Source organism: Ceratocystis lukuohia (genome assembly GCF_044167205.1).
Source record: "Ceratocystis lukuohia strain C4212 chromosome Unknown Supercontig3_pilon, whole genome shotgun sequence".
Classification (NCBI taxonomy): domain Eukaryota; kingdom Fungi; phylum Ascomycota; class Sordariomycetes; order Microascales; family Ceratocystidaceae; genus Ceratocystis; species Ceratocystis lukuohia.
Genome location: NW_027263522.1, coordinates 2,797,207 through 2,824,840, shown reverse-complemented (window position 1 = coordinate 2,824,840; position 27,634 = coordinate 2,797,207). Strand labels below are relative to the sequence as shown.

The 27,634-nt window shown below is 48.5% G+C and overlaps 9 protein-coding genes across 9 annotated transcripts; 4 read left to right on the top strand and 5 right to left on the bottom strand.

The window, feature by feature from the left end:
• Positions 1 to 88: 88 nt before the first annotated feature.
• HOO65_030716 (uncharacterized protein) lies at positions 89 to 1,319 on the bottom strand (the record flags this gene model as incomplete). Its single annotated transcript, XM_071002243.1, has 2 exons — positions 89 to 627; positions 704 to 1,319. The coding sequence occupies 2 exons, from the start codon at positions 1,317 to 1,319 to the stop codon at positions 89 to 91; spliced, it is 1,155 nt and encodes a 384-aa protein (XP_070860395.1).
• Positions 1,320 to 1,339: 20 nt separating this feature from the next.
• Positions 1,340 to 3,154, bottom strand: HOO65_030715 (Calcium-transporting P-type ATPase; the record flags this gene model as incomplete). Its single annotated transcript, XM_071000479.1, has 1 exon — positions 1,340 to 3,154. One exon carries the CDS (start codon positions 3,152 to 3,154, stop codon positions 1,340 to 1,342), a length of 1,815 nt encoding a protein of 604 aa, XP_070860394.1.
• A 2,384-nt stretch (positions 3,155 to 5,538) lies between these two features.
• Positions 5,539 to 7,565, top strand: HOO65_030714 (Cohesin subunit rad21; the record flags this gene model as incomplete). The annotated part of the gene is made up of 2 exons (XM_071002007.1): positions 5,539 to 5,802; positions 5,871 to 7,565. 2 exons carry the CDS (start codon positions 5,539 to 5,541, stop codon positions 7,563 to 7,565), a joined length of 1,959 nt encoding a protein of 652 aa, XP_070860393.1.
• A 1,049-nt stretch (positions 7,566 to 8,614) lies between these two features.
• On the top strand, positions 8,615 to 9,942 carry HOO65_030713 (DAHP synthase; the record flags this gene model as incomplete). Its single annotated transcript, XM_071002219.1, has 3 exons — positions 8,615 to 8,617; positions 8,722 to 8,779; positions 8,879 to 9,942. 3 exons carry the CDS (start codon positions 8,615 to 8,617, stop codon positions 9,940 to 9,942), a joined length of 1,125 nt encoding a protein of 374 aa, XP_070860392.1.
• A 1,003-nt stretch (positions 9,943 to 10,945) lies between these two features.
• Positions 10,946 to 13,409, top strand: HOO65_030712 (cytochrome c1; the record flags this gene model as incomplete). Its single annotated transcript, XM_071001927.1, has 5 exons — positions 10,946 to 11,020; positions 11,563 to 11,717; positions 12,114 to 12,176; positions 12,292 to 12,954; positions 13,358 to 13,409. 5 exons carry the CDS (start codon positions 10,946 to 10,948, stop codon positions 13,407 to 13,409), a joined length of 1,008 nt encoding a protein of 335 aa, XP_070860391.1.
• A 1,111-nt stretch (positions 13,410 to 14,520) lies between these two features.
• On the bottom strand, positions 14,521 to 16,605 carry HOO65_030711 (T-complex protein 1 subunit delta; the record flags this gene model as incomplete). Its single annotated transcript, XM_071001992.1, has 4 exons — positions 14,521 to 15,345; positions 15,498 to 16,186; positions 16,325 to 16,376; positions 16,549 to 16,605. The coding sequence occupies 4 exons, from the start codon at positions 16,603 to 16,605 to the stop codon at positions 14,521 to 14,523; spliced, it is 1,623 nt and encodes a 540-aa protein (XP_070860390.1).
• Positions 16,606 to 17,457: 852 nt separating this feature from the next.
• Positions 17,458 to 19,178, top strand: HOO65_030710 (26S protease regulatory subunit 7; the record flags this gene model as incomplete). The annotated part of the gene is made up of 4 exons (XM_071002089.1): positions 17,458 to 17,460; positions 17,608 to 17,699; positions 17,831 to 17,972; positions 18,066 to 19,178. 4 exons carry the CDS (start codon positions 17,458 to 17,460, stop codon positions 19,176 to 19,178), a joined length of 1,350 nt encoding a protein of 449 aa, XP_070860389.1.
• An 800-nt stretch (positions 19,179 to 19,978) lies between these two features.
• On the bottom strand, positions 19,979 to 20,932 carry HOO65_030709 (uncharacterized protein; the record flags this gene model as incomplete). Its single annotated transcript, XM_071000478.1, has 1 exon — positions 19,979 to 20,932. The coding sequence occupies one exon, from the start codon at positions 20,930 to 20,932 to the stop codon at positions 19,979 to 19,981; it is 954 nt and encodes a 317-aa protein (XP_070860388.1).
• A 3,612-nt stretch (positions 20,933 to 24,544) lies between these two features.
• Positions 24,545 to 27,448, bottom strand: HOO65_030708 (arsenite resistance protein Ars2; the record flags this gene model as incomplete). Its single annotated transcript, XM_071001859.1, has 3 exons — positions 24,545 to 25,039; positions 25,149 to 27,169; positions 27,325 to 27,448. 3 exons carry the CDS (start codon positions 27,446 to 27,448, stop codon positions 24,545 to 24,547), a joined length of 2,640 nt encoding a protein of 879 aa, XP_070860387.1.
• Between the last annotated feature and the right edge of the window lie 186 nt (positions 27,449 to 27,634).

Genomic DNA, 27,634 nt, shown 5'->3' with positions numbered 1-27,634 from the left:
ATATTCATCATATAACAAACGGTTCACCATCGTCAAATAGTTTATATTCAAGCGCAAATACAAAATCCACGTAAAACAAGCACTTTTGTCAAACGGCCTGAGAATATCCAGATCCTAGTCGCTTAACACCATATTTGATGTACTTGCATAGCTCATCCACCCAAAATACTGTGCTGCACAGCATAATCAGAGTAATTAGGTCACCCAGACTAAGGGCTTCCGTCTGGAAGACGTCCTGAAAGAATGGGAAATAGATAACCAGAAGCTGACCAATCAGACTCAGCGAAACTGCCCAGTTGAAGAGCGAATTCGAAAACAACCCGACCTCCCCGCGTAGAATCGACTTGGTCGATGACCGACAGCCCAGCGCATTGAACATATCAAAGAGCACGAAGCATGTGAAAGTCATGGTCGTATCGCGGCGCGTAATTTCACCATCGGCAAGCATTTCCCGGTAGTAAATCATCATTGTTCCAAACATAATGACTGCTGCTGAGGTAAGAACGCGAGTAAGCACAGCTTGCGTAAGAACAGGGTCTGAGCGGCGGCGAGGGGGTTTGCTCATAACGTCCTTTTCAACAGCTTCTACACCAAGAGACTGTGCAGGAGGGCCGTCCATGATAATATCTAGGGGGAAGGGTTAGCAACATAGGGACAATGGATACAAAAAAGGGCAGATGGGTAGAGACGATAGATGACTTACTGATCCAAAGAATCTGCATAGCGTTAAGCGGGTTTCTAAACCCAAGACAGGTGCAGAAAAACACAAGAGCCAAGCTGGCGGCACTCGTGCTGAGTTGAAAGGTGAGGAAATTTTGAATGTTCGAAAAGATACCCTTTCCTTCCTCAATGGCATGTAAAATTGTCGAAAAGTCATCATCAGTGAGAATCATATCTGCTGCTTCCTTGGCAACATCGGTACCATTACGGCCCATAGCAATACCAATATCTGCTTTCTTTAGAGCCGGGGCATCATTGACACCGTCACCAGTCATGGCAACAATGTCTCCACGTCGCTGCAGGGCCTTGATGATCTTAAGCTTGTGGTCGGGGTTCGTACGGGCAAATATAGTGGTGTTTTGCATAGCTTCGGCCAGAACCTCCTCTGACATTTGGTCGACGTCTTCGCCACGAAGAACGGGCCGGACAGCCACTTGGCCGGGAGTGGCCTCTTGTACGGAGGCAATAGACATGCCTAGCTGTCTCCCAATGGCCAGAGCCGTAGCCTCAGAATCGCCAGTGATCATGATAACCTTAACTCCACCACGCAAAAGCTTGCGGATGGAACTGGAAACACCAGAACGGGGAGGATCACGCATGCCGACCAAGCCAGCAAATGTCAACTCTTTATAGGCATTGTCGTAGCCAGATGATGAAGGCCCATTGCCAAGAGGAGTTCCGCTGCGGCTTCTAGATCCACGAAAGGTTCGGGGACAGGGCCACTGGCAAAAGCAAGAACACGAAGACCCTGAGAGGCCATGGCATCTGCCGCTTCCATAGCCTGCTGGCGCGTTTGAGCATCAAAAGGTACCTGACGGCATTCACTATCAAAATAAGTATCGCAAGCTTCGAGAACTTTGTCGATAGAACCCTTCATGTAGGCAAACTCCTTGTCGTTGTGCTGATCACCCATAATAACACCCATCCATTTACGGCTAGAGCTAAACGGCATCTCAGCAACCGGAGGGCCGAGCGTATCACGGGCATCTAACTCTTTGAAGCGATCCATCAGGTCCATCATGGCAACATCAGTAGGCAAGCCAACCCACCGGGTCAATGTGCTGATGTGCTTTTCGTCATCGGTCGATGAGAGGACAGCACGAGCGCGATTAGCATTGTCTCCGCCTTCAGCAAATTGACGGGCAAGACGGGCATTGTTGGCAACTGTTCCAATACGGATGAGGCGCAGGGTAGCATTATCGGGCTGAACCTCGGTGCTGTCCACTTCTTTGTCGACATTAATCGCATTGGCGGCTCCGAAAAACCACACACGAGTGGCGGTCATATGATTTGTAGTAAGAGTACCCGTTTTATCCGTGCACACTACGTTGACAGACCCTAAAGTTTCAACCTTGGGCATGCGACGGACAATTGCATTGTGGCGGGCCATGCGATGAACACCCAGGGCTAGCGTGACAGTAACAATGATGGGAAGACCTTCCGGAATAGCTGCAACGGCAAGTGAAATGGAGATAGTGAAGATGTCTAGAAGATTCTTCCCTTGCAACCAGCCGACAAACGAAATCAAGCCAATGATGACAAACGAGACCTTACTTAGCTGTGAGCCAAGGTCATCCATAGAGAGTTGCAAAGGTGAGCGGGGGCTCTCAGTGCCAGATACACTGGTCGCGACAGCACCAAAATTAGTAGCCCCACCGGTAGCAAAAACAATGCCTTGACCATAGCCAGACTTGACTAGTGTTCCCATGTAGGCAATATTGGAGCCTTCGCCTTCGTCATGGGCACTAGATGGACTAGACGGCGGAACAAGATTGTTTGTATGAAGCAGCTTGTTAGGGACTTTAGCCTCTGCGACAATACGCACAGGCTCAGTCTCGCCAGTCAAGTTGGAAGCGTCAATGGTCAAATCAGAGGCTTTGGTTACACGAACATCGGCAGGAATGCGATCGCCAGTTGTAAACAAGACCAGGTCTCCAGGAACGAGTTGGGAGGCCATGACCTTGGTAGAGGTGGCTTCAAGGATCTCTTCTCCAGGGGTGGTGATCTTTTCGCCATTTTCGTCGGGACCAGGTTCAAGAGGCGGCCAGGTGGCAGTAGCAGAGGATTTATGAGAAGGATTCGGGCCGGAGCGAATGAGGTGGGCATGGTTGGGGACAAGGTGGTTGAGAGCCTCAATTGACTTTTCTGAACGATACTCTTGCACAAAGCCAACACTGATGACAATGGTGACAGCAATGGCAATGCTCAATGCATCATCAGTATTTCCCAATAGTAGAGAGGCAGCAGCAGATACAAGAAGTAGGAGAATAAGGGGCTCTTGGAACTGCTTCAGAAAGCGTAGCCAAATAGGTTCCGGTTCTTCATGGGGGATCTCGTTCGGGCCATATTCGGTCAGGCGTTTAAGGGCATCATTTGTGGAAAGACCATGTGTCAAGGACGTACTGAGCTGATGCGCAGCTTCAGCGGGGGTCATGGCCGAGTATTGTTGAGCAACAGACTATATAGCAAGACGCGCGAGACAGTGTTAGCCAATTTATCCTGCACCGTGGGTTGGAGGGAGAAATGAGAGATAGCCACGCAGTCTGCTAGGAGGCTAGACTTGCCCTTGTTTGTGAGGATGTGGTGCGAATGTGCCGGAACGGCCTTGAACGCCGTGAATCTGATGAATCGGCGGCTGGAGGCGGGATGCCAGGGCTTGAGATCGTCGGGAGAAGGGAGTCACTAGGGCCAGCCCCACGACTACCCCATGACGACATGTTCATGGCAGGCGGAAGATTTGGCATCAGAAACGGATGGACATGAAATCGTATAGGACGAGGGCGAAAAGGAGAAAGACAACAGAGAAACAGAGCGGTGGAGGCCACAACAATATAAAGAAATGTTTGACTATGTTGGTAATAGGCAGGATGCCGATCAAGTGCCCAATCCAATAGAGGCAAATGGGGCCGTGTGCGTAACAGATAGCTCTATAATGACAGCGCAGTGTCTAGGGGAAGAAAGAGAAAAGGAATAGGGAGAAAAAACAAAAAGAAAGCTTGAATTATGTAGGATTTGATATAAAGTGGCGATGAAGCTGTGGCCTTTAAATCGAACGGATATGAAGGAAGAGGAATAAAGACAGGGAGCAGTTGACAGGACGAAGGACGAAGCTGGGGCGAATGAAAAAGAGGTGAGAATAACAACAACCCAAGAAACAGGGAAGATGAAGACAAGAAAAGGAGATCTCAAATATCAAGGGGGAGAGCAAGCACAGAGGGACAAACCAAATATCACGACTTAGCTAAGAAAGAAGGAGAATTAATAAAAAGAATTAATCAATGGACTGTGAGCACAGCAAAGGATTCCCGACGCAGTGTTGCAACAAAGCCAAGTCAAGCTTTTTTACATGCGTATCAAGAAGCTATGAAGCCCAGCCTAGGCAAGGTAATGGCTCATCTAAGCCGAGCCAAGTCTAAGCAAACCACAAGGGGATACAGCGACAAAGCTTCAGGGCAGCGCAGCAGCAAAGTAGATTGGACGGGTGGTAGAAAAAAGAGAGGACGTGGCCTGCGGCTATGAATTAGCTAATAAACAATAACTTGCGTATTTTTTTTTAGCTATCTTATCTAACAAGCGGCAACAACCTCAACAAAAGAACGCGTAGGCTGTGGTGAAGAGGAGCCTATGAACTAAAATCAAAGAGTCTAGCTCGCCTGTTTGATACAAACCCATCTTTGGCTCTATCCCAAACAAACCTTCTTCACCCTTTCCACATCTCTCTACTTATCTCCTCCAAACAGCAGGATTCACCCCAATATCAGGTCCAGATATACTTTCTCTCACAATGCTGACTGTGCTGTAAACGTTTACAGGCATAGAGTACGGTACTGTCAACCCCACATTCGCGCTGAGGCCAAGGACTGCGGCTCATTCGTTTAAATCCAAACCATCCGGTGATTTACCGGGTCTTACCCTTTATTTACCCGTAGCCCCATTTAATCCTAGCCACGGACGACCTCGACGAAGGACGAGGGGCACGTGTCGTGCACTCGACGCGTCAAAGCTGTTCTTAGTAGAGTCTCCTTCCCAGCCACCTCTATTAAGTGGACAAAAAGAAAAGTGTGGCGCCTGATCCCAGCACTTTTCTTCTCGCCTGCCTGTTGCCTACCGCGTTTCTCAGCGACCCTTTCTTTTTTTTCGTTATAGCAACGGTTACTGAGCTTCTTTTCTTCCCTCGGTATTTTCCCCTCTTTCACCATCACATCATATCCTCACCCCTTTTGGCAGACTGAGCTGGTGCAGTCACAATTTTCAGTCCTTCTCTCGTGTTTTTTTCTTTTCCTTCGCTGTCGCAAATCTTCATATTTTGCTCCATTTATGTGGCTTATTGTTAATTATCAGCGTGTTCAATTGCCTCTTGCTTGATATTGTTAGGCGTCTGGCGCATTTCTCTCGCTCTCTTCTATTGCTTGGGCTCTATTAGGCCTGCTAAAACTACGCCGCCCTACAGTGCTACTAGGCGCTATCGCAACGCGTCTTGTCAGCCTCCGGTGCAAGTACACGCAAAGAAAATAAATTGCACTGGTCGTTTCTTGCCCTTTTTATCGCGTTTGCATCACACCCTTGCTCTCCCATTGCGCGCATTTTATCACGTTCCTGCCTCACAGGCTTCTCTTCGTCGACTTGACACCAGGGCACATCTTTGCTTCTGTTCTATATCCATTTACATCTAGGTTTCTTATATCGTCGCCACTCGCCCTTGCTGGTGGTGCTGTAGCTACGCTACTTTCTTGTATACCCTCATCTTATCATATACCCTCCCACTCCCGTCAGCGTGCTTCCCCCATTTCTACCTGAATCGAATCCTGCCTATACACGATGTTTTACTCCGAGACGCTACTCCAGAAGAGTGGTCCTCTGGCCCGGGTCTGGCTTTCTGCCAACCTCGAGCGCAAGCTCTCCAAAACACACATTCTCCAATCGGATCTTGGTGAGAGTATTGAAGCCATCATCACGCCGTCACAGGCTCCCATGGCCTTGCGACTAAGTGGTCAACTGTTGCTTGGTGTTGTCCGTATATACAGTCGCAAGGCGCGCTATCTGTTGGATGATTGTAACGAAGCTTTGGTCAAAATTAAAATGGTGCGTCTATTCCTGTCTTCCAACCCAAGCCACTTGTCTAATATTCTAATCTTGCTACGGCTCCCTAGGCCTTCCGCTCGAGTGGTAACAATGACCTCACTACCAACCTGCATGCTCCAACCCGCGAAGCTCTTATGCTACCCGACAAAATTACCCAGTACGACAGCCTCGAGTTGCCTCCCCCGCCCGACGCCGGATGGTTACTTTCACAAATGGAAGACCCCAATGCCACTGGTGCCGCTTTGGGACGCAAAGGTCGCGTTAGCAATCGCGATATCAACCTCCAGGAAGACTACAGCAATAGTCAGTTTCTAGACATCAGCGATACCCTCGATGAAGAACTCGCCCTCGCACCGCTCGACGATATCCAACTCGATCTTGATTTCGGCATGGATATTGATGAACGTCCCAGCAAGTTCAACCAGACCATGGAGCTGGGCCGTGACGCTCCTCTCGCACGCTCTGTTGAAGACGATATTTTCAGTGTTCTCGACGACGCGCGTGGCGGGAAAGAGCCTCTAGACATGGGCCGCGAGCCCTCTCTCGCTTTGGATCTAGGTGACGACACTGTGCGAATTGCCGATGATGAGGGCGATATTCACATGAGGGATGATGACTTCCAGTTCAATATCGGTGAAGATCCATCAGTTGTGCCTGCTGGCACCTCCATGGCCCAACTTGGTCGCGAGCGTATCTCCGAGTCCCCCCTCTCCGACATTGACGAAGATTTTGCCAAGGAGGTAGAAGAGGAATATACCCGCCACCAACAAACAGACTTTTATGAGCCCGAAGAAGAACAAGAATCGGTTGTCGTTCGCCGTCCTGCCGCCAGAGTCAAAAAGCCCAAGCTTATTCTACCCGACGAGGAAACAATGCTTTCTAGTGCTCATATCAAGGAACAGCAAGCCCACCACGACAATATTCTGCGTTCCCAGGCCTTTGTGCCCCGAGATTCTCACCTTGCATCTCTGATTGAGCTCCAAAAGACTGGCTACTTCTCTGGTAGTATTCTACATGGAAAGCGCACCTCTGCCTGGTCGCCTGCGCTTAGAGGTCTTCTCTCAATGTCTGCCGTTCGTGTTCCAGTGGAAATGAAGCGCAAACGCGAGAATGTGGAAAGTGAAACAGAGGCCGAGAACGTCAAGTCTCCTCGTCTAGAGTTTGGTGAAGAGGAAGAATTTGGCATGAGCATTGCCCCTGTTGCCGAGGAGACTGCTGTTGTCGAGGAAACTGTTGTTGAGCTTGCTGCTGAGGAGCAAAACCTCGACGATGTCACACTCGAGCGGGAAGAGATATCCATGGGTGGCCCCGCATTTGACGAGACCGTTGCACCCCTTGTGCACCCTGCTGAGAGTGGACCCGTTTCAATTGGTACACAACATGCCGTTCACATCCTCCGCGAAATTTTTGGCCCTGATGCCGAACACGATGCCGAGAAACGCAAGGAGAGTGCTGTAGTTTTCCAGGACCTACTCCCCGAAGGTCGCACATCCAAGGCCGATGCCACCAAGATGTTCTTTGAGTGCTTGGTGCTTGCCACCAAGGATGCCATCAAGGTGGAGCAGGGACCTGAGCTGGGCGCGGCCATCAAGATTCGTGGCAAGCGCGGACTCTGGGGGTCTTGGGCCGAAAACGAAGCGGGTGGTGAGATGGCAGCGCAAATGGGGGCAGAGGTCGAGCCAGCCTCAGCAGCAACGCCCGGACCCACCGCAACGACCTCTTTTCAACCAGAAGTAACACCAGCAGTCTCTGTTGAGGCATAAGAGGACGAATGAAAAAAAAGAAACACCGCAAAAAACTAAGTGAAACGACATTGGGGTCGAAGTATATTTCCTTCCAATCCCCTTTTACGCCTTTTCTTTTGTTTCTTTGGACTTTGCTTTCTGTTACTTCTCGCTATCACGTCTTTCTCGAGGGTTTTGGCTACCAAGGGTCCGGCTCTGTTCTGTTCTGTTTTGTTCATGTTCTCTTTTTTCTTTTGTTTTGACATTTGCTTTCTTGCTATGTGACATTGGCGCTAGTTGGGGGTCTCTATTCTTTTTGTCTTTCCTGGTGGATGAACGTTCATGTATCAACATTTGTCGAGTCTGTTTTGTTTCTCGAGTCTGCTTGTTTGGGATATTCTTTGTTGCGTACTACATATCTGCCCTTCTTTTCTTGGTCTCTTCTTCTTGACTCCTATACCTCTTCATTTCTTTACTTACCATAGTTGATTATTACTCCGTTATCGTATAGGCGATCCATCTTGTTAATAAGTGTAGATGGCACACAGTGTTCCTGTGCAACCATCGTTGCACTCATCTTATTGGCAAGTCAAACGTTAGGGTTTGGGTTTATATTAGACTTTAATGCGCTGTTTCTATGATTCATTGCTTCATGTTGATGTATAAGACTCGGCCCATGAAACTGCAGAAGCAGGGAATAGAGGGAGTCATAAGAAGAATTTGAGTCAGTTGGTGGGAGAAGCCCATGCCAAAAACAGCAATCGCTCTGCAAAGAGTGTGTCATAATTCAAATAGTGACTGTTTTTCTTCTTATTGAAGTTACCTTGTCTATCTATTTTCCATCCTTCCGAGTTTTTTCTTTTTAGCCTTCTTGCATATCTTGTACCTCTTGTCCTTTCCCCGTTCTTCCCTTCTTCTTTCTTGCCCCCCCACAAAGTTTATTTCCTTCTTTTCTAATGCTCAATCTTTTCACCGATTAAATACGTACACAGCTGCAACAAAACGATCCAAAACTAGAGATCGTGTACTTTGCAGAGCCTTTTTATATCTACTTCTCTTTTATTTGGCGCATTCTACTTCAATTCATAATGGTATGTTATGTGTGAACTGGGAGATTGGGCGTGTACTATCACAAGACAGAGCTGCCAGTTTGTATAACATGTGTAACTAACTTCGAACCTGAGTCGTCCTACAGGCCTACTTCCAGCCCAATCCTAATGTAGGCAACACTGCGTCTAGTGAAGACTGGAGAAGTACGTTGTTCCAATAGCGAGAATCACATTACTCTATGCGCCGTCCTTATATATTACTCTGGGCTTTTTATCTCTGACACCTTGCACCTTTCTCATCAGTCAAGGGTTACAACCCGCTCACCCCTCCCGATCTGCTTCAGCATGAAATCCCACAGACCGAAAACTCCAAAAAGACTGTGATCTCGTCTCGTGAAGAGGTTGCTGCTGTGGTCAATGGCCGCGACCCTAACGACCGTCTATTGGTGGTCATTGGCCCTTGCTCGATCCACGACCCCAAAGCTGCGATGGAGTACTGCGACATGCTTCTCAAGGAGAAGGAGAAGTACAAGGATGAGCTGCTGATTGTCATGCGCTCGTACCTGGAGAAGCCGCGAACCACTGTTGGCTGGAAGGGCCTGATAAACGATCCAGATATCGACAACAGCTTCAAGATCAACAAGGGTCTGCGCCTGTCTAGACAGCTGTTTGTTGACCTGACGGACCGTGGAATGCCTATTGCCAGTGAGATGCTTGATACTATTTCGCCCCAGTTTCTGGCAGACTGCCTGTCTGTGGGCGCAATTGGTGCGCGCACTACGGAGTCTCAGTTGCATCGTGAGCTGGCATCGGGTCTTTCCTTCCCCGTCGGCTTCAAGAATGGCACAGACGGTACTCTAGGCGTTGCCATTGATGCCATTGGTGCTGTGCGCCACCCTCATCACTTCCTGTCGGTCACCAAGCCCGGTGTTGTTGCTATTGTCGGCACTGTTGGAAACGAGGACTGTTTTGTGATTCTGCGCGGTGGCAAACGCGGCACCAACTACGATGCAGTTAGCATTAAAGACGCCAAGGAATCGCTGGCGAAGGCGGGCCTGAGCCACAGACTCATGGTGGACTGCAGCCACGGCAACTCAAACAAGAACCATCGCAATCAGCCGGTTGTGGCGGCGGACCTGGCACAGCAGATTTCGAGCGGCGAGGATGCCATCATGGGAGTGATGATTGAGAGCAACATTAACGAGGGCAACCAGAAAGTGCCAGCCGAGGGCAAGGCAGGCCTGAAGTACGGCGTGAGCATCACGGATGCTTGCATCTGCTGGAGTGATACGGAGGCGGTCCTGGCTAACCTAGCGGGAGCTGTTAAAGCACGCAGAGAGCTTAAGAAGGCGACGGCCTCTGCTTGAGGGAAGAGTAGGAGGATAAAAACAGGGAAAAATGCGATAGAAAACAACCTACGCATACGTGTATATATACGTAAATGATATTGATATGAGATTCCTGCTGGACCTGGGGTTACACGTCAATGTGATGATGCCGTAAAGGTACACCGTCTTGTAGAGGGGCGTTGACCTTGTTTATGATTTTGCATTGCTACTTGGATGCACATGGATACAGGTCATGATGTAGACAACATTGCTGTTACAGCAGCAAATGCCTTGTATTTTATTAGTTTTTGGATCTTTTACTTAATTTAATTGCTTCTATTTTCTAGTTTCGCAAATTGAGGCTCTATTTTTTGACAGCTTATTTGCTTAGCTCGGGTTCCGTAATTTTGCTTGTCCTTCCAGCCTATTGCATGCTGTGCATTCAAGGACAGTCATCAAAAGCGGGTCTCACGCACCGCCGGCTGACACCAGGTGCATGGTGTAGCGATTCAGACAGCAGCACGTGACTATTAGCCAATGAGCATCGGGGTAAATCGGGCCCCTCCTACTTTAAGGGCCCGCTTTTATATCTCCCCCATTGGATCCCGACGAAGGCGAATAAAACAAGGCCTTGATAATTTTTTCTTGTGTCTAGCCCACTTTCTTTTTTAGTGAGCCTACTGAATGACCCCCGGAATAAGGCCGTTGTAGGGTATGTTTGTCCTGTAAGTTTAGGTGAATGAGGCGCTGGAGAGTGCTCAATTTAGCCCTGTGTGTGTCGCCTCCACCTCTGTAGTTTCTGTCTGCCTCTCTAAGCCTTCGACTTCTCTTCTCTTCCGATAACTTTTTTTTTGCTCTTTCTCCGTCCTCCGTTCTCTTCCCTTCTCTCTCTCTACCTCTATTTTCTACCTGCTTTGTCGTCCCTCCCGCCGGGCTGAAGGAGTTTTTTTTGTCTTTTTTTAATTTCTTTCCTTTTATTTGCTTTTCTTTTTCTTTTCCTCTTTGCTCTTCACATAGAATCCGACGACTTTTTTTTTCCAAAATGCTCACTCGGTCCGGTCTGCGCTCGACGCGCATATTCACACAGGCGAGAACTGGCTTCGTGAATGTGGCCAAGGTACATACATACATACATATACGCACACAATATACACATGCCCTCTTTACTTTTCGTCACTTGTTCTTGTGTGGTTGCCATTGGCTTGGTGGTTGATGGCTTCTGAGCTGGGCCGGGTCCCAACTTGGCTTTGTTTGAGCTGAGCTGACCTCAGCTGAGTCGGCTGGCTTTGTACTTTCTCGTCTTCACCTTGGAGCAGACAACAAGCTCACTCAACCCGGCGTCACGAAAAATAAAACCAAACATAATACGTCCCAAGTCCCTCCTTAGCTTTGCTAGCCTGAGCTGGGGATAATTGGCCTGCCTCGGAATCTTGATACCACTAGCTCGCTAATGTAGATGCATACGCTATTGGCGTCCCATCCATCATTGTCAACTATCTCTAGCTGGCTCGCTCTGCTGCTACTATTGATTGGCTGGAAAGGGATCTCCAATTGGCCATCTACGTGCTTGTTCCTCACACATCCTCTTATTCCATCCCTCCCAATCTACCTGCTGTGTTCTTTTGACTAACCTTGTCTGTCTTTGCTCTCCTCTTACAGCGCGCCGCCTCCAACAGCTCCAATGCCTCCGAAGCTTCCTCGGCTCGCCTAAACATGGCTGCGATTGCCTCAACCGGTGTTGCTGCCGGTACTATGGCTTGGTACTACCATCTGTATGGCGAGACTGCCGATGCTTCGGCTCCCGCCGATGAGGGGTGAGTTTTTTTTGCCCTTGCTCCGTGCCCTTCCGGGATTTTTTCGCCTTATATCATGCTATGATGCTCTGCGTTACTCCCTGATCCTTTGCTCTTCTCTATTATTCTGCTCTTTCGATCTTCCTGAGCCTGTTGGGGTCTCTTCGCTCGTCGGCTCTTCCGCCCACTCCGCCTGTCCGAAAAATCTCTAGGCCAATATCTACAACAACGAACGACCGTAAATCTTTGAAAATTTCCAGCCAAGCCCTTCCAGGCACAACTAGCTTTTCATAGTCACAAAAAGATGCCCAAAAAACAGAAATACCCGCGAGAGCGGAGGAGCAGCAATAACAACGGGCGCGGTTCTTCTTTCTTTCTGATTTCTTATTGAACAATGGGCTAACTATGTCACTACAGTATGCATGCTCCCCACCTTCCCTGGGTTCACCAGAAGTGGAACAAGACCTTTGATCACCAGGCGTAAGAATCTCTTTAACCCCTGCCCCCTAGGCTAATAGCACTAGCCGGGTGCTCGTTTGTTTACAAAACTTTGTTCTTCTGCTTTCTGAAGCTGACTGTTTCTTGCACATGACAGGCTTCGTCGTGGATTCCAGGTTTACAGAGAGGTTTGTGCCTCTTGCCACTCCCTGAGCAGAATCCCCTACCGTTCTCTGGTTGGTACGGTGCTCACCGTCGATGAGGCCAAGGCCATGGCCGAGGAGAACGAGTACCCTGGCGAGCCCAACGAGCAGGGCGACATTGAGATGCGTCCCGGAAAGCTGTCCGACTACCTGCCCGCGCCCTACAAGAACGAGGAAGCTGCCCGCTTTGCGAACGGTGGTGCTCTGCCCCCGGATCTGTCGCTGATTGTCAAGGCCCGTCACGGTGGCTGCGATTACATCTGGTCACTGCTGACTGGCTACCCCGACGAGCCTCCTGCTGGCGCCCAGGTTGCCCCCGGCATGAACTTCAACCCTTACTTCCCCGGTACCGGAATTGCCATGGCCCGTGTCCTGTTCGACGGCCTGGTCGAGTATGAGGATGAGACCCCTGCCACTACCTCGCAGATGGCCAAGGATGTTGTCGAGTTCCTGAACTGGGCTGCTGAGCCTGAAATGGACGACCGCAAGAAGATGGGTATGAAGGTTTTGGTTGTCACCGCCGGTCTGTTCGCCGCCTCTGTCTGGGTCAAGCGTTACAAGTGGGCTTGGTTGAAGTCGAGAAAGCTCACCTACAGCCCCCTGCTGGTGACCACAAGGTCCGCCGGTAAAAAGAAAAAGAAAATGGAAAGAAACGATCTTGAAGGAAAGAACGCTCTCCATAATTCTTTCAGTCTCTCTTTTTGTTTCCCTGCGCATCCTCTCTCCCTGCAGCACCCTTTTCGTTTAAAACAGTCCAGAAGTGAAGGAAGAATGAAAGAAGCAACACCAAACAAAGCAAAAGCAATAATGTAAGAAAGCAAGGAGAAAGAGAGCGGCTAGATGAAGAAGCATGAACGAAGGCAATATCATCGACAAATGGATCTACGGACGAGGAATGAACAGACACGAACGAAGGTTGGAAGGTGCTTGTTTGGTGTTTGTCGAGTGCTTGCGCTTTCTCCTTTGAGGCAGCGGCAAACCACATCGATAATGAAAGCACGAAAACGATGGCAATGACAGTGGCGAGAAGAAGCGCAAACTAGACTCGGAAATGGAGAATGAAATGAGATAATGTGCCATGGGTCGGCCCGTTGTGTTTGTTTCTTTCTCCCTCGTTGTTATGTGCGTACAGCTCTTAGCCTCTTTTCTGTCTTGCCTTTGTTATCTAATCCACAGTGTTTATTTCTCCCCCTTCCACCCCATTCTTCTCTCCCGAGTCTATCGTTTTTTGTCCCCCCTCTCTGCATTGTGCTGGTCTCTTTAGTCTATCACACTTCTCTTCTCCCCTCTTTTGGGTCTATGTCCTCCATCCACCCATCCTTCTTCAAACCCGCTTGTACTTGTCTATCTATCTATACCTTGTTTTTTTATACTTAAACCGTTTTTTCTTTCTCTCTCGCTCCCGTCCCCCGTCTCCCAGGCTCTGTTTGCCATGTATGTGTCTTTCCTACTCCCTCAATTTCCCATATTCTTGTTCTGGCCATTTGTCCTTGGTATTTGCGTCTGTGTGTGGAATGTTGCCATTGCTGCTGTCAATCATAATCATCGTACAAGGCAGCAAAAAGCAGACAGAGAATCAATCTTATTTCATTCTCATTTCCATCTTGCCACACACTCTCGTACCTGTTGTTCTTTTCCTAGCTCTTCTTTACCTCTTCTCTGTGTCTTTCCTTGCCTCTTCTAACCTGACAACCAGCAACCACAGTGAAGTTGTTCCCTGTATACATATATCATCTCAATCAACTCTCTCCCTCCTCCCATTTTTTGCTGTATTTTCGCTTCTACAAACCTTCTCCTCTCAGGGCCTGTACAAGTAATATAAAAAAGCCAATCCCTCCCCCAAGGAAAAAAAAAACGGAAAATGCAAGAGTGAAATCAAAAGAAAAAAGCTAATTAACGTTAGATATAAGGCGTCTAGAAAGGTTTTCCTAGGAAAAAAAAAGTATAAGCAAAAAAGAAAACCCCCGTATTGTCCACATGTGAAACTCGTGGTGGGCGACATCGCCAGTCCCTCGAGACCGGCTAGAAACAGCAAAGCTCTATGTCGGCCTCGTTTGTCCCCACTGCCCTACGATACTTTTCCCTCTTCCTTTTAAAGTCTCTTTTCCTGTACATCCTTTTTTTGTTTTATCTAACTCTTTTGCCCCTCAAAACTTCTTCCCCGGCCCGTAGTTCGTCTTTCTTTACCGGCTGATAGCAATGTCGTCTATCCGCAAAATCATTTTGACCGTCTCAGCAGCAAGCTCAATAGCACTGGTGCTAACCAGCAGAGGCTGGAGTACATTCTCACGGGCAATGTTGGTGTTGACACCCCCTGATTTAATGCTGACACCAGCATTGCGTTCGCCGTTTTCATGTCTGTGACGTAGATCTGTGACAACCTTGATGCTGTTGAGACCAGCGTTCTCGGCCAGCGTCGTAGGAATGACCTCAAGCGCGTCGGCAAATGCCTTCCAGCAAATCGCCTCGGTGCCCGTCAATTCACGTGCCTGCTTGTTCAGCTGTGCCGCTATCTCAATCTCGGCTGCACCGCCACCGGCAATCAAAGCCTTCTTCTTGACCAGGCAACGGACAACACATAGGGCATCGTGGAGGGAACGATGGACTTCATCCAGAATCAGCGAATTGGCACCACGAACAACCACAGACACCGTCTTTCCCGTGGCCTTAGCACCCGTCACCTTAACCATGCGGGCACCGTTAGCCTGAACTTCTTCAACCAGATCAGCAGAACCCAGCTTGTCCTCAGTAAAGGAGTCAATGTCGGCAATAGGCTTGCAGCCAGTTGACTTGCAGATGAACTCGACTTCATCGCGCTCAATCTCCTTAATAGCCATGATTCCCAGCTTAGCCAGGAAATGCAGTGAGAGGTCATTGACAGCATCACGCAGGATAGACTTTTGGATGAGCAGGACATTGCACTTGGCTTTCTTGATCTTCTTCACCAGATTGAGCAGGTATAACCGCTCCTCCTTGACAATCTTGTCCATCTGTCTGTAGTCGTTAACCTGGATAGTGTTTTCCATCTACATCAAAGGTGTGTTAGTGATGCTTCAAGCAAGATTAAGGTAGAGATGAAGGGCTGCTGGTATAACAAAAAGAAATAAAAAGAAGACGCAAACAAGAACCCATCATGGGAGATAAAGAGTCATCAACTTACGTCAGGTTTGGGGGGACTGAGCTGGAACTGGATAAGACCGATACGGGCTTTCTCTATTCTCGAGGGTCCGCCAGCGTTCTTGAGAACGGGTTGGTTTAGAACCAGACCATCAACTAGTTCGCTGTCCTCAATAGTTCCTCCCACCTTCTTGATGACGCGGATGTTCTTAAGGTCAACGTTGTCGGCATCCTTCGAGTCGATGACCTTGGTGACAGCGTTGACGGCCATAGGGCCCAGCAAATTAGAGTACTGCGAAACAATCTTAGAAGAAAGGGAGGTGTTTGCAGCCTGCAGCAAAGAAGCAGTATCAGATAGGTTGATCGGCTGTGACATGTCGTGGAGGACGGCGACAGCCGCCGCTGCGGCGCGCTGGAAGGACTCGGAAATAACGGAAGGATGAATGCCTTTGCTCAGGAGGCGATCGGCAGCACCCAGAAGAGAGCCACAAATCACAACAACCGATGTGGTACCATCACCAGCTTCAACATCTTGAGCAGCTGATAAATTGACCAGCATCTTGGCAGTAGGATGCAACACTGACATGCTCTTAAGCATGGTATTTCCGTCATTGGTGATTATGGTCTCACCCTTTCCGCTACGGATCATCTTGTCCATGCCTCGGGGGCCCAGGGATGTTCTAATGGCATCGGCAACAGCTGTGAAGAAAAGAGAGAAGAAGGGGTTAGTGGCTAATATGGTATGGTAGGCGCGTCAAAACTGATGGGGAGACGAGCCAAAGGGCTTAAATGGCCAGTTGCTAGGCTGCCGATCTGGGGAGAATTGGTGGGATATTGTCGTAAATTGAGGTCTTTAACTTGATTACTTACCACGGGCGGCGACGATGTTGGCGGAGCGTACAGCGGTAGGCTTGTCCTTGTCCTATTGAAGCTGTTAGAACAGGACCGGTGATGAGATGGCAGATAGAGACACAAAGAAAGGATAGGGCAGCATTGAGACGAGACTTGTTCTGAACGGCTCGGAATGGTTATATCCAGGTATAGATATGTAGATAGACATAGCAACAGCATATCATACAGAGACAAGGGCTTACTTTGAAGGCAGCATTGGCGGTGTTACCACCAGATGGCGTAGCAGCAGTAGTAGCCATGATGAACTCCTGATATTACGTGGTAAGAGCGAGAGGTTGGGCACAAGTATTAATTAGGCAAGATGAAGAAGAAGAGGCGAAGAAAAAGAGGGCAGAATCAAGGAGTTGCGTTGGTTGCGGGTATCTCAAAAGGCTTCTGTCATAAGGAGAAGAAGAAATCGTGGTGGTTAATAGGCTGACAAAATGTTTGTAGCTAATGAACACAACTATAGAAGAAGTACCAAGGTACAAGGTGGGCATGTGGGACAAATACAGGCGAATAAGGCCCTGGGAGCACTGAAAAACAAGTTGGACAAGGTGGGTAAAGTACTGTGTACTTGGAACTATAAGCCCCTCGTTACTATATTTTTTCTGTGTTGCTGAAGCTTTCCTTCCTTACTATCTATCCCCTCCCCCACCAGCCCACCAATAGTGGGGAGAAAAGAGAGAAGCAAGCATCCGCCCCTGAAAGTCGTCAGCCTCGTCCGCCCATGTCTGTCACCCCTTGCAAGTGTCCCCAGCTGTCAAGTCAAAGCTTGCCCAAGTACAAGGGTTAACTCAATAGCGCTAGACTACTCTCAGAGCCAAGGCAGCTTGCATTACGGAAGCTTCCACTCTTGCCTTTTGGACAATCGTCTACTTCGACATTCATTCACCTTCATACTTCACGTATCAACACCACAAAAAAAATCATACAGAAATATTTTCCCTTTGACTTTCCAGCTTCATCGCCATATTCACCTACCAAGAGTCCAAAGCAGGCCGCCCCCAATTGATTAATTATTCTGCTTTTTCGGTTGCTGTTCTACTGTTTTCCAACTCCATCTCTCTCATCAAGCTGCGCAAGTCTGCAGCCTCGAATCTTCTGTCGCCATGGTAAGCATTGGGCTCCTCTGGCTGTTATTCCTTATTTGTGCTTGTGTCTTTTGTCCTTCTATACACCCTTTTCTCTCTCTACATACAATCTCGTCATAGCTTCCATCAGTCTACACTCTCAACTAACTATACAATGCTTCGACCTAGCCTTCTGCTACTGGTAAAGACTGGGAAAAGTACCAGAAAAAGTTCGCCGACGACGAGATAGAAGAGAAGAAGATTGACCCTCTTACTGATGAGTACGCCATGCCGCTATGCCCAGAATTATTCCTTATCCGTCATAAGCAATAGAGGCTATAAATTTCACCATCTTCTTCTATTGTGTTTCCTTTCTGTCCGCTATCCTGTCCTGGCCAAACCCGCTAACAAGATTATTTGTCTTCCACCCCGAAAATAGAGATATTCAAGTACTCAAAACCTACGGCGCTGCCCCGTATGGTGCTACTATCAAGAAACTAGAGCAACAGATCAAGGAAAAGCAAGCACGTGTAGACGAGATGATAGGCGTCAAGGTGAGTCGCCATGATACCTCCTTCACTAACCACCAGCTACCATCCACACACAAGGCCTCACATGCTAACTTGTATCCATTTCTCATCCATTAGGAATCAGACACTGGTCTAGCACCACCCCATTTATGGGATATCGAAGCCGACCGCCAACGCATGTCCGAGGAACAACCCCTGCAAGTCGCCCGCTGCACCAAAATCATCGCCGATCCCAAGGGCGACGAGTCCAAATCCCAATACGTTATCAATATCAAACAAATAGCGAAGTTTGTTGTCTCTCTCGGCGATCGAATCAGTCCCACCGATATCGAGGAAGGCATGCGCGTTGGTGTTGACCGCACCAAGTATCAGGTTATGCTTCCGCTGCCTCCCAAAATCGACGCCAGTGTAACCATGATGACGGTTGAGGAAAAGCCCGACGTCACCTATGGCGATGTTGGTGGCTGCAAAGAGCAGGTTGAAAAGCTACGTGAGGTCGTCGAAATGCCTCTGTTGTCGCCCGAACGCTTTGCTAGTCTAGGTATCGATCCCCCCAAGGGTGCTCTTCTATACGGCCCTCCCGGAACCGGAAAAACTCTTTGTGCTCGCGCTGTTGCCAACAGAACCGATGCCACTTTCATCCGCGTCATTGGCAGTGAGCTAGTGCAAAAATACGTTGGTGAAGGTGCCCGGATGGTCCGTGAGCTGTTTGAAATGGCCCGCACCAAGAAGGCCTGCATCATCTTCTTCGACGAAATTGATGCCATTGGTGGAGCCCGTTTCGATGATGGTGCTGGTGGTGACAATGAAGTGCAACGTACGATGCTGGAGTTGATTACGCAGCTCGATGGTTTCGATGCCCGCGGAAATATTAAGGTTATGTTTGCCACCAACAGACCCTCAACCCTTGACCCAGCTTTGATGCGTCCCGGCCGTATCGATCGCAAGATCGAGTTCTCGCTGCCTGATCTCGAGGGGCGTGCCAACATTCTCCGCATTCACGCCAAGTCCATGTCGGTTGAGCGCGATATTAGATGGGAGCTTATTTCACGGTTGTGCCCCAATGCCACTGGTGCCGAACTGCGCAGTGTATGCACCGAAGCCGGTATGTTCGCCATTCGTGCCAGAAGAAACGTGGCGACTGAGAAGGATTTTCTCAGCTCAGTCGAGAAGGTCATCAAAGGAAACCTCAAGTTCAACTCTACTGCACAGTACATGCAGTACAACTAATTTCTATGTTTCTTTTTATTTCCCTGTTGTATGCGCGTCTTTGTCTTTTACAAGCATTTCAATATCATCGATGCATGCCTTTTGTATTCTTTTTCTTCTACAAGCCTGCTTTTGCATATACGACAGCGTAAAATTGTTCTTCATGTCAGCATCGGTGTTTTGAAACAAATCTACCTCTCTCTTGTGTTTCAACATTCACCATAGGGACTGTCTCCATCATGTGAAAATCATTATATTGTTTGTGTAACCAGCACATGCCATTTAGGGTTTCGTGAAACCCTAGCAATGGATACATTGAGGGACGGAAAATACGAATACATTAACAAGAACAAAGGCGCTTCTGTTGTTGTGATAACACCAGGCTAGAGACTATTTAATATAAAAGCCGGGCAGAATGGGGACTGAAAGGATGCCAAATAACGAAAAGGAATAAATTAACAACGTAAGCATGTGGGCAAACACGTCAAAGAGTAAACGAGCTATGGAGCAGCGGAGCAAGAGGGTACATGTGAAGACAGTGATAACATGAGAAATTTAGGAGGTATGTAGGAACGGAAAGAACAAAAGAAAAAAGAAATGGCTTGATCATCATGAGGAAAAGAAAAACAGTAGAGCAAGTAAGCAGGACAAAGGCCAAGAACGAGAGCCAGAGGGAAAAGACGGAACAAAAGAGGGATAGACTGATAGATGTGAAGAACGCGTGAAGAACGCATGAAGAACAGACATCGACGAGGGGAGAGGCCATGTCACAGAGGCCATGTCACACGAGCAAGATCGAGAAAGAGATAGGGAGGGAAAACTTAGACTCCCCCGCTCCCTGATCCAGCCAGACAACCCAGACACATAACATCCCCATCAACTCCACGTTCTACACAGCAGCGGCTACAGACCAACTCGCAGTGTCCGTGGCCAAGCCATCCGTGTGTCTGTTCCTGCAGTTGCGCTGCCTTCCCACCATCTCTGAACGAAACTAGATCAGCACCTTCTGGCCTAGCAGTGCCCAGACAAGATGTATCATTCTCATGGCTGTCGTTATCGCGAGTTCTGTGACTATTGTCGCCAACAGCAGAAGCAGGAGGGGCGTCCTCCATACAGAACGATTGATTCTGCATGTTGTCTCCATCCACACAGGCTAGGCTCTCCTCCCCGTCCGAGTCAAGTAAGAGGGCTGGAACAGCCCAACCGGCGCAGTGACGTATGCAGATGTAGCAGACACGAGCACCGCAGCCGGCACAGTCCATGAAACCTTCGAGATCTGACTTTTTGGTTGGCCGACGATGGCATATATGGCAAGGGGTCAACTTGATAGCATCACTCGTTTGTTTTTGTTGTTGTTGTTGTTGTTGTTGTAGCTGGAGAGCCTGCTTCTTGGCTGCATCTTCAGTTGTGCGAATTCGTTTCGACAGGGGAATGGGAAGGATTCGGCGGGCCGCCCAAAGCGAGGGCGTTATTATCTCGGATATCGGGCTGGTTGTGGCAACGGCTGAGGTTGGGGTAGAGATGGGGGAAGCGGCAGTCTTGGGATCAAAGCGCGCAATAGAGAGGTCGAGAAGGGGTGGAACGCGGCTACACTTGGCTTCGCTTTGGGGCATATTCATGTCAATGTGCAGATCAGGCACATTAAGTATGGCGACGTCATCTCGTCTACGCTTACGTAGAATCTGATGTGACCGCTGGACCGGCTGTTCGCTGGCTTGCTGTTGAGACTGTTCAGGTAGCAGCCATCGGTTTCTGTTGTCCATTACTGATGGCATAGCGTGCACCTTTGCCTGTTTAGTGCTTAGAACATGGCATGCAAAGCAAAGCACACGCGATGACTAGTAAATATAGTGTAAGAAAAAGAAGACGAATAGGCGGGCTTTGATAGGAAACAGAGAAAAAAAAATGAAGAAAACCGTCTAATCAGTCAGGACTGATACGGGATTGATTCCTTGAACCACCACAGTAGGTATGGTATGGGCAAAGTCCTTACTAAGAAATCTGCCAAGCCTGAAGCATTGAAGGGGTTAGGGGTTAGGGTCTACACCGAAAAGTTTCTGACAAGGAGAACCAGGATGACATAAGGAATGTCAAAACAAACAAGCAAGCGCTAAAAAGTGGATACTTAGAGTCTAGTAGTAGGACTTTGAAGTTTTGTAACTCTGTTTGCTAATTTTCATGTGTTGTTGATATGCGTTCTATAGGGACACACACTGCCTTTCGGAATGATAGCAAAATAACATGCCTGCCACATGAAGCCCTTTTTTGATGAAACGAGGAATGGATGGAGTTTTACACACAATGGTCTTGATAATATGGTTAGATAGGTTATGGGGTCTCCAGTTTGAAATGTGCAACAAGCGAAGGTGTTAATGATGCTTATAGAGTACATACTTGACTACCAACCCCTACTAACTTGGGCTATCGCGGAAGAGTGAGCCGAGACTTGTATAGCTTGGGGTAGTCTGGAAAACTGTAGTACTTTGGGATGGTTATATACCATGAAAGACAAGTTGAAGGAATTTCACGAGTGTGTCATATGCAGACGTTGGCAAAGATCCTGCAAGTAGTCTTGTTTGCATCACATTAGAGCCAGCTGCTTGACTAAGGGAATGATGTTTATTGATTCACACCGGAAAAACCTGTTTGGCTTGACTAGTATGTTGGGAGGTAGGTTGCCATAAAGGGCTCTGTGAAACATCGATTTATCAATGGTGCCGATTTTGGAGAAGAATGCCAATGAAATTTTTGCATGACAATGGCTAACTCGCACCGGCAGATATCGCTGCCTAGTTAGGGTATAAGACATATAATACAGTGCTTCGCATTGACTGAGTAAATGTCGTGAAGACAGAGATAGCGGTAGAAGTGTTGGCGTAGTTTCCCTGGCTGAAAATAATTGGTAGGTGGTTACTGGTGTTTTTCTTGGACCAATAGAATGGTAGTATGCCGGGACCCACAATGGGATAAGAGTACTTAACTCGACTTCATATTAACATAACCACGAATACACAAACAAATACAAGCATCCGTTAATTTAACCCCGACAGATAACAAGTCCAGAGGCATGAAGAAGATACTAGGCTGGCGGTATCTCGTCTACGGTTCTTATCCTATCGCTATCGCATTGCTTTAATGAGTGTTGCTAATAGAAAGTCAAGTTCTGGCAGAGAGCGTGAACAGGATCGTGATGATGGATAGGGTGCTTTGGTTCACCGTACTTCTGCGGCTTCATCCTCGGAGATTCCCAGAACCCACCGCCCCACGCTACATACATGAGACCTTTTGATTATAACGGATGCTCTAGGATTACCATTCTTTTCTCTTCATGGGTGTGGGATACCCCGCTAGGTTCGTTGAAGGCTCTCGTGCGCGCCACAAGACTGGTATTACCTTCACGTGCTTTGATGATGGCGAAAGCAAGCCGTACCATTGGCCTAAACTTTTTTTAGTGGGTGAATTGGGGAGCTATAGGGACGGCGATGCTAGACAAGACGCCTGAATTGATCTTGCAGCATACTTCAAAAAAGTCTCTACTGCCTAGGACATACGTCGCTTCGTTAGGAGATTCATCCTTTGTAAGCTAGTTAGCCATGCGACTTTGGCTCGTTGATGGAACTGGTGGCGCTTTCTCCTAGTAGTTTGTCTACTCATGGTTGCGTCTCTTCTTATGAATGAGGAGGATCTTGGGCCCAATCCCCCGATTGTGAAGGAGAATAGCAGCAGGCCTATCACTACTAACCGCAACGCCCAACGCGAGCAAATCGCAAGCAATGAGATTATAGTTCGAGACTGTTGTATAACCAGCTGTACTACAACGTGCTGGAAGACTCACTCTGTGAGTCAATACGAGAACTGCTCGTAATCAAGGACCTATGGTAGTATTGGAGAAGGATACATGCTTCAGCAAGCAATAGAGAAGGGTGTATCTCATGTAGCCCAGCACTACCATCATGAGGTCATCAACAAACCCATCATGAGGCTGTCAAAAGCCCAGACTTCTCCAATACCGAGATTCGCTAGCTCACCAGTAGCCCCTCCAAGAGAAACCCCGCTAGTATTGCCCAGGCGAACAAGCAGCCCGGACATTCGTCGCCCCCCGCAGCTCGAATAGGCGCAGCGAAAGCTTGAAGGCACCGTTGTGTCATGTTCCAGGTTTGCGGGCGACAAATTGACACAGTAAGTTTCCTCATTGTCCTCTTGAATGCTTGTCTCATATGCATCTAGGGACACAAACAGTTGTTTGTGCAAGGCTGATATTCTACATGACGACATATCCACGAAGAATCTTCTTGTCAATGACGATCGAGGCATCTCTCAGTTGGCCTTCATCATTGACCTTGATATGGGTACGAGTGGGGCAAATTCTGCTGCTAGAAGATTGGTACCATGACGACGTCCATCGGTATTGATGCTCTAAAGAAAAAGCAGGATGCATTCATACATGACGTACAATCGTTCCTTTAGGTCTTTTATTAGATCTGCATTCTTATCACTAGCCTCAGGCAACCTGGAGTTGTGGAGTACTACCGCTCCAAGTTCATTCTTTACCACCTCGTCCTCTATGTAATTGTGGGTATGATATTGGAACCCACGCTGTCGTATTATGCTAGCAGGCAGGGCTCATTAAATAGGTTATTAATGTTTTACGCCTTAACAGGTAGGTGGGGCGTGGTAGCACAAGATTGATACTGGGCAACTACTTGCTAAACTTAAACTTACCAAGAACCGGGGGGCCGGGACCTGGGTGCAGCTGTAGGCGCTCCGCTATAGAAAGCTTTGGTTTGCATGCATCACTACAACGAATAACACTGCCACACTCTGGAGGCGGTTCACCGTGGGGGGGGGGGAAAGTGAAGACCAAATACAAGGAAATATACTATAAATGCGTCTAGCTAACTACAGCTTTCTATCCATGTATTGATGTAGTCAGCGCCGGCCACTTTTTCACTCACTATTTGCTTGTGCTAGGTAGCCGCCATAGTCAAGTTACGTATACAGGCATCATTTTTTGATTCGAGGGGTTTCACGACTCTAGGTTTTAGGTCCTGGGCAAATAATGCGGAATGAATTAAAATTCAAGATGAAGATGATATAAAGGGCAAGTGAAAATAGCAGTAGAGGGGCTTGATAAACAGCCAGAGTAAGATAAAATCAACAGTATCAAAAAAGCAGGCAGACTGGAAAAAGCCGACCACTCAAGAACAAAACAAGCAAAGGAGGATTGACTCGCTAGGAGGCCTATTCTCTTCCAAGGCCCCGGAAAAAACGAGACCAAGACAGACAAAAGAACGATGAAGAACGACCAAGAATAAAAGAAAGTGGCACAGAGGCTTAGTTTCGTCTTTTTTTTTTTGGTTTGCAGATGGTTGGCCATGCAACCTTGTTTAGTAGTTCAACTCGCTACCAGCGCCGCCACCAACTTGATCCAAGTCTTCATAGCTTTTCAGGCTTCGGCCTTGAACTGCCTCGCGTGGCCCACTAGTCGAGCCACCAGAGCCGCCATCGCCCCAGCGGCTACCGCTGCTGCTCTTGTTGTTGCGGTTGTTGCTATCCCACCGACCGCCATTTTGCCGGCGGTCATATGGGCCAGCCCGGTAGTTGTTGTTACGGTTGTTGCCATTGCGCCGGACAGGCCCTGTAGACCCATCACGACCGTCCCAGCCTGCTGGCATACCCATAGGAATCATTCCTTGACCCATGGCAAATGAAGCGGGGTGGCTGCCAGGGCCGCCTATGGACATGTTATGAAGACTAAAGCCACGAGGGGTACCAGCAGTTGATTGCCCATTTGACGGGGGGAAATGGCCATTGGAGTTCGCATCGGTGCGTGATGGCGCAATGTGCGAGGGATCAATGGCGTATGAATTAATCAAAGTAAACTGTTAGCAAGATAGGCGGGTTAGCATGATGCAATGAGACGAGAACTAAACAAATCAAGCACCCGAAAAAACTTGGGGGTTTCAACAACGGTCAGTTAATCTTTCTTACCTCGTGTTGGAGTGATTCATACCACTCAGTATGGCGCTTTTCCACATGTTTCTTCCAGAAATGTTCTTCCTTGAATAGTTTATTGCAATCTGGGATCTTGCAGCGCCATTTGTGTTCGTCCTCTTGCTTGACAAACTTGGCCATCTCCTCGTCCATTGCCTCTTCCAAAGGACGACCACCGAGCTTTTTCATGTCAACCGAGTCAGGTTCGAGGATTTGCATAATCTTATCCTCAAATGTCTTGACCCAGTTGTAGGCACGCAGGAGCTGTTGCTCCGTTTTTGATGAGGCAGACCGGAACTTCTTGTCACTTTCCGACTGCTCAGCTTCACCCTCTTCCATAGGCTCAGCCTTCTTCTTGACTGGGAAGGGCTCGCCTGTTACTGTGGCAATAGCAACTTCTCGAGATGCCTGAGTCAAGGTACTTGCAGGGCGGCGAAGATGGCCTCCAGGACATTTGCGTGTAAGCTCGTGAACCGAGTCACTTTCAAATACGCAAAAGAAGCAAAAGTTGAAGACACGGCGTAGGTATTCAATCAAGAGATCGAGTTCCTTTTTCTGAGCAATAAAATCCTCAGATTCGCTGTCCTCATCATACATTTCCTCGTCATCAATCTCACCATCATCATCGTGTAATTCGCCATCATCCTCCACGTCCATGTCTACAACACGCTCTTTGCGAGCACGGCGTCCAGAGATTATAGGCCTCAAGAGTCCGGCATTCTGCAAATCCTGAACCTTTTCCTGGACGCGAGCAATACCGCTGAACTCAACACCAAAGTCCTCTTCAAATTTGTTAGCCAGACGATGGACCAGACTCAAGTCTTTGCGGATGCGATCAGGCGAAGAGAACAAGTCCCAAAGTGCCTTTTTACGCGGGTTAGAGGGAGGATTATGGACTCCAACGTGACAAACAAAGTCGCCACGCGCTTCATCCTTGACTGTTTTGCCATTGATGGCCTCGAGGGCTTTTTCTGCAGTACTTTGAACAGGGGCAGAAGTTTTGATGCCATCCATATCTTCATCATCGTCACGAGGATCCGCACGGTCAATGGTTGTCAAGACTTCAGGAGCGGGATGAAGCATAACCCATCCAATCCGATGGTACCGCTTGCTGGGATTAGGATCTGACAAGGAAAGCCACTTGAAGCCGCCTTCACCATCACCAAGGTGCTCTTTACAAAAGCTCTCCAGGTTGGAGCGGCTGACATGAGGGGCAATAGTTTTGATGAGTAGAGTGGGTTGATACAGATTTTCATCGCGAATATCAGCTCCAAGTACAGGTACCAAGTCACTGACACCAAGGACTTCGTTACTAGAAGTAGCCTCGCCCTCTTCCTTTTCTTGAGCTACAGCATTTCCTTGTTCGCCCTTGTTGATGCCTTCTAGAGAAAATCTGTCAAAAACACCCGCGTCCATGTCTTGTTCCCATTGAGCATATGCGCCACGGCGGAATTCGCCCAAAGCAGCGCGGAACTCATCACGTGTAGGAGGATCATAGCGTTCTTTGAACCATTGCTCCTTCTTGTGCTCGGCAACAAAATGACGCGCCATCTTTGCTTGAAGCTCTTCTTTGTAGCTGTCGTAAGCCATTTGGATTCTTGTCTTTTCGCGCTCGCGCTCTTCTGCTATGTCGCGGGGGCTTTTATTGCGGTCGGGTTCACGACGACGTCCTGTGCGTATGCGCTCTTTTTCTTCCTTGATTTTCTCATTGAAGCGCCACCATTCCCCATAGTACGAAAAGCCAACTTGGTAAGGCAGTTTGGACGGATCGGGTACAGGGTTTATGGTTATCCCAGCACTACCGGCGGGTTCTTGTCCTGGGACGTAGCGATCGATATTGGCTGGAGGTGATACCATACGACGCGATGAGCGGTCGTCGCCACGGTCAGAGCGGTCGCGAGAGGCGTATTCATCACGACGACTGCCCCCTCGGGGCTCATATCTGTCGAGACCAGAGGTGCCGGTGCTTCCGCCACTTCCGGGCGAGCGCGATCTTCTACGATGCCCGCGCTCATGAACTAAAAAAAGAAAAAAAAAATGATTAGAAGTGATGAAATATGCGGGAAGAAGACGAGTCAGGGGTTTTGACTGGGGTTGGTGGAAAAAGAAATGCTGTATTTTCGTCATTTGCGACCAAGGGGAAACAAAGAAGCAAGCTTGAGGGTATTCATACTCGGGGAACGCATTCTGTCGCGGTAATAGCCAGGTGAGCCACGCTCTTCTTTTGATCTGATAGGGTCGCGCGATCTCATACGATCATGGGGCGAGCGGCCAGAGTCGCGATAGTAGCTATCCATGGCTGAAACGGCCTCAATATTTTGTCGATTGGACGTCCACAAAAACTGACTATGCACAGTTCAATGACAATAGGTCGACGAGTATGTAAAAGTCGAGTCGGTCGCGATTCGTAGGGAGGACAAGCAAATTAGGAGGGTTATTTGATAGTCCTAGGGGGCAACAAACACAGGCTGTGGTGGTATAGG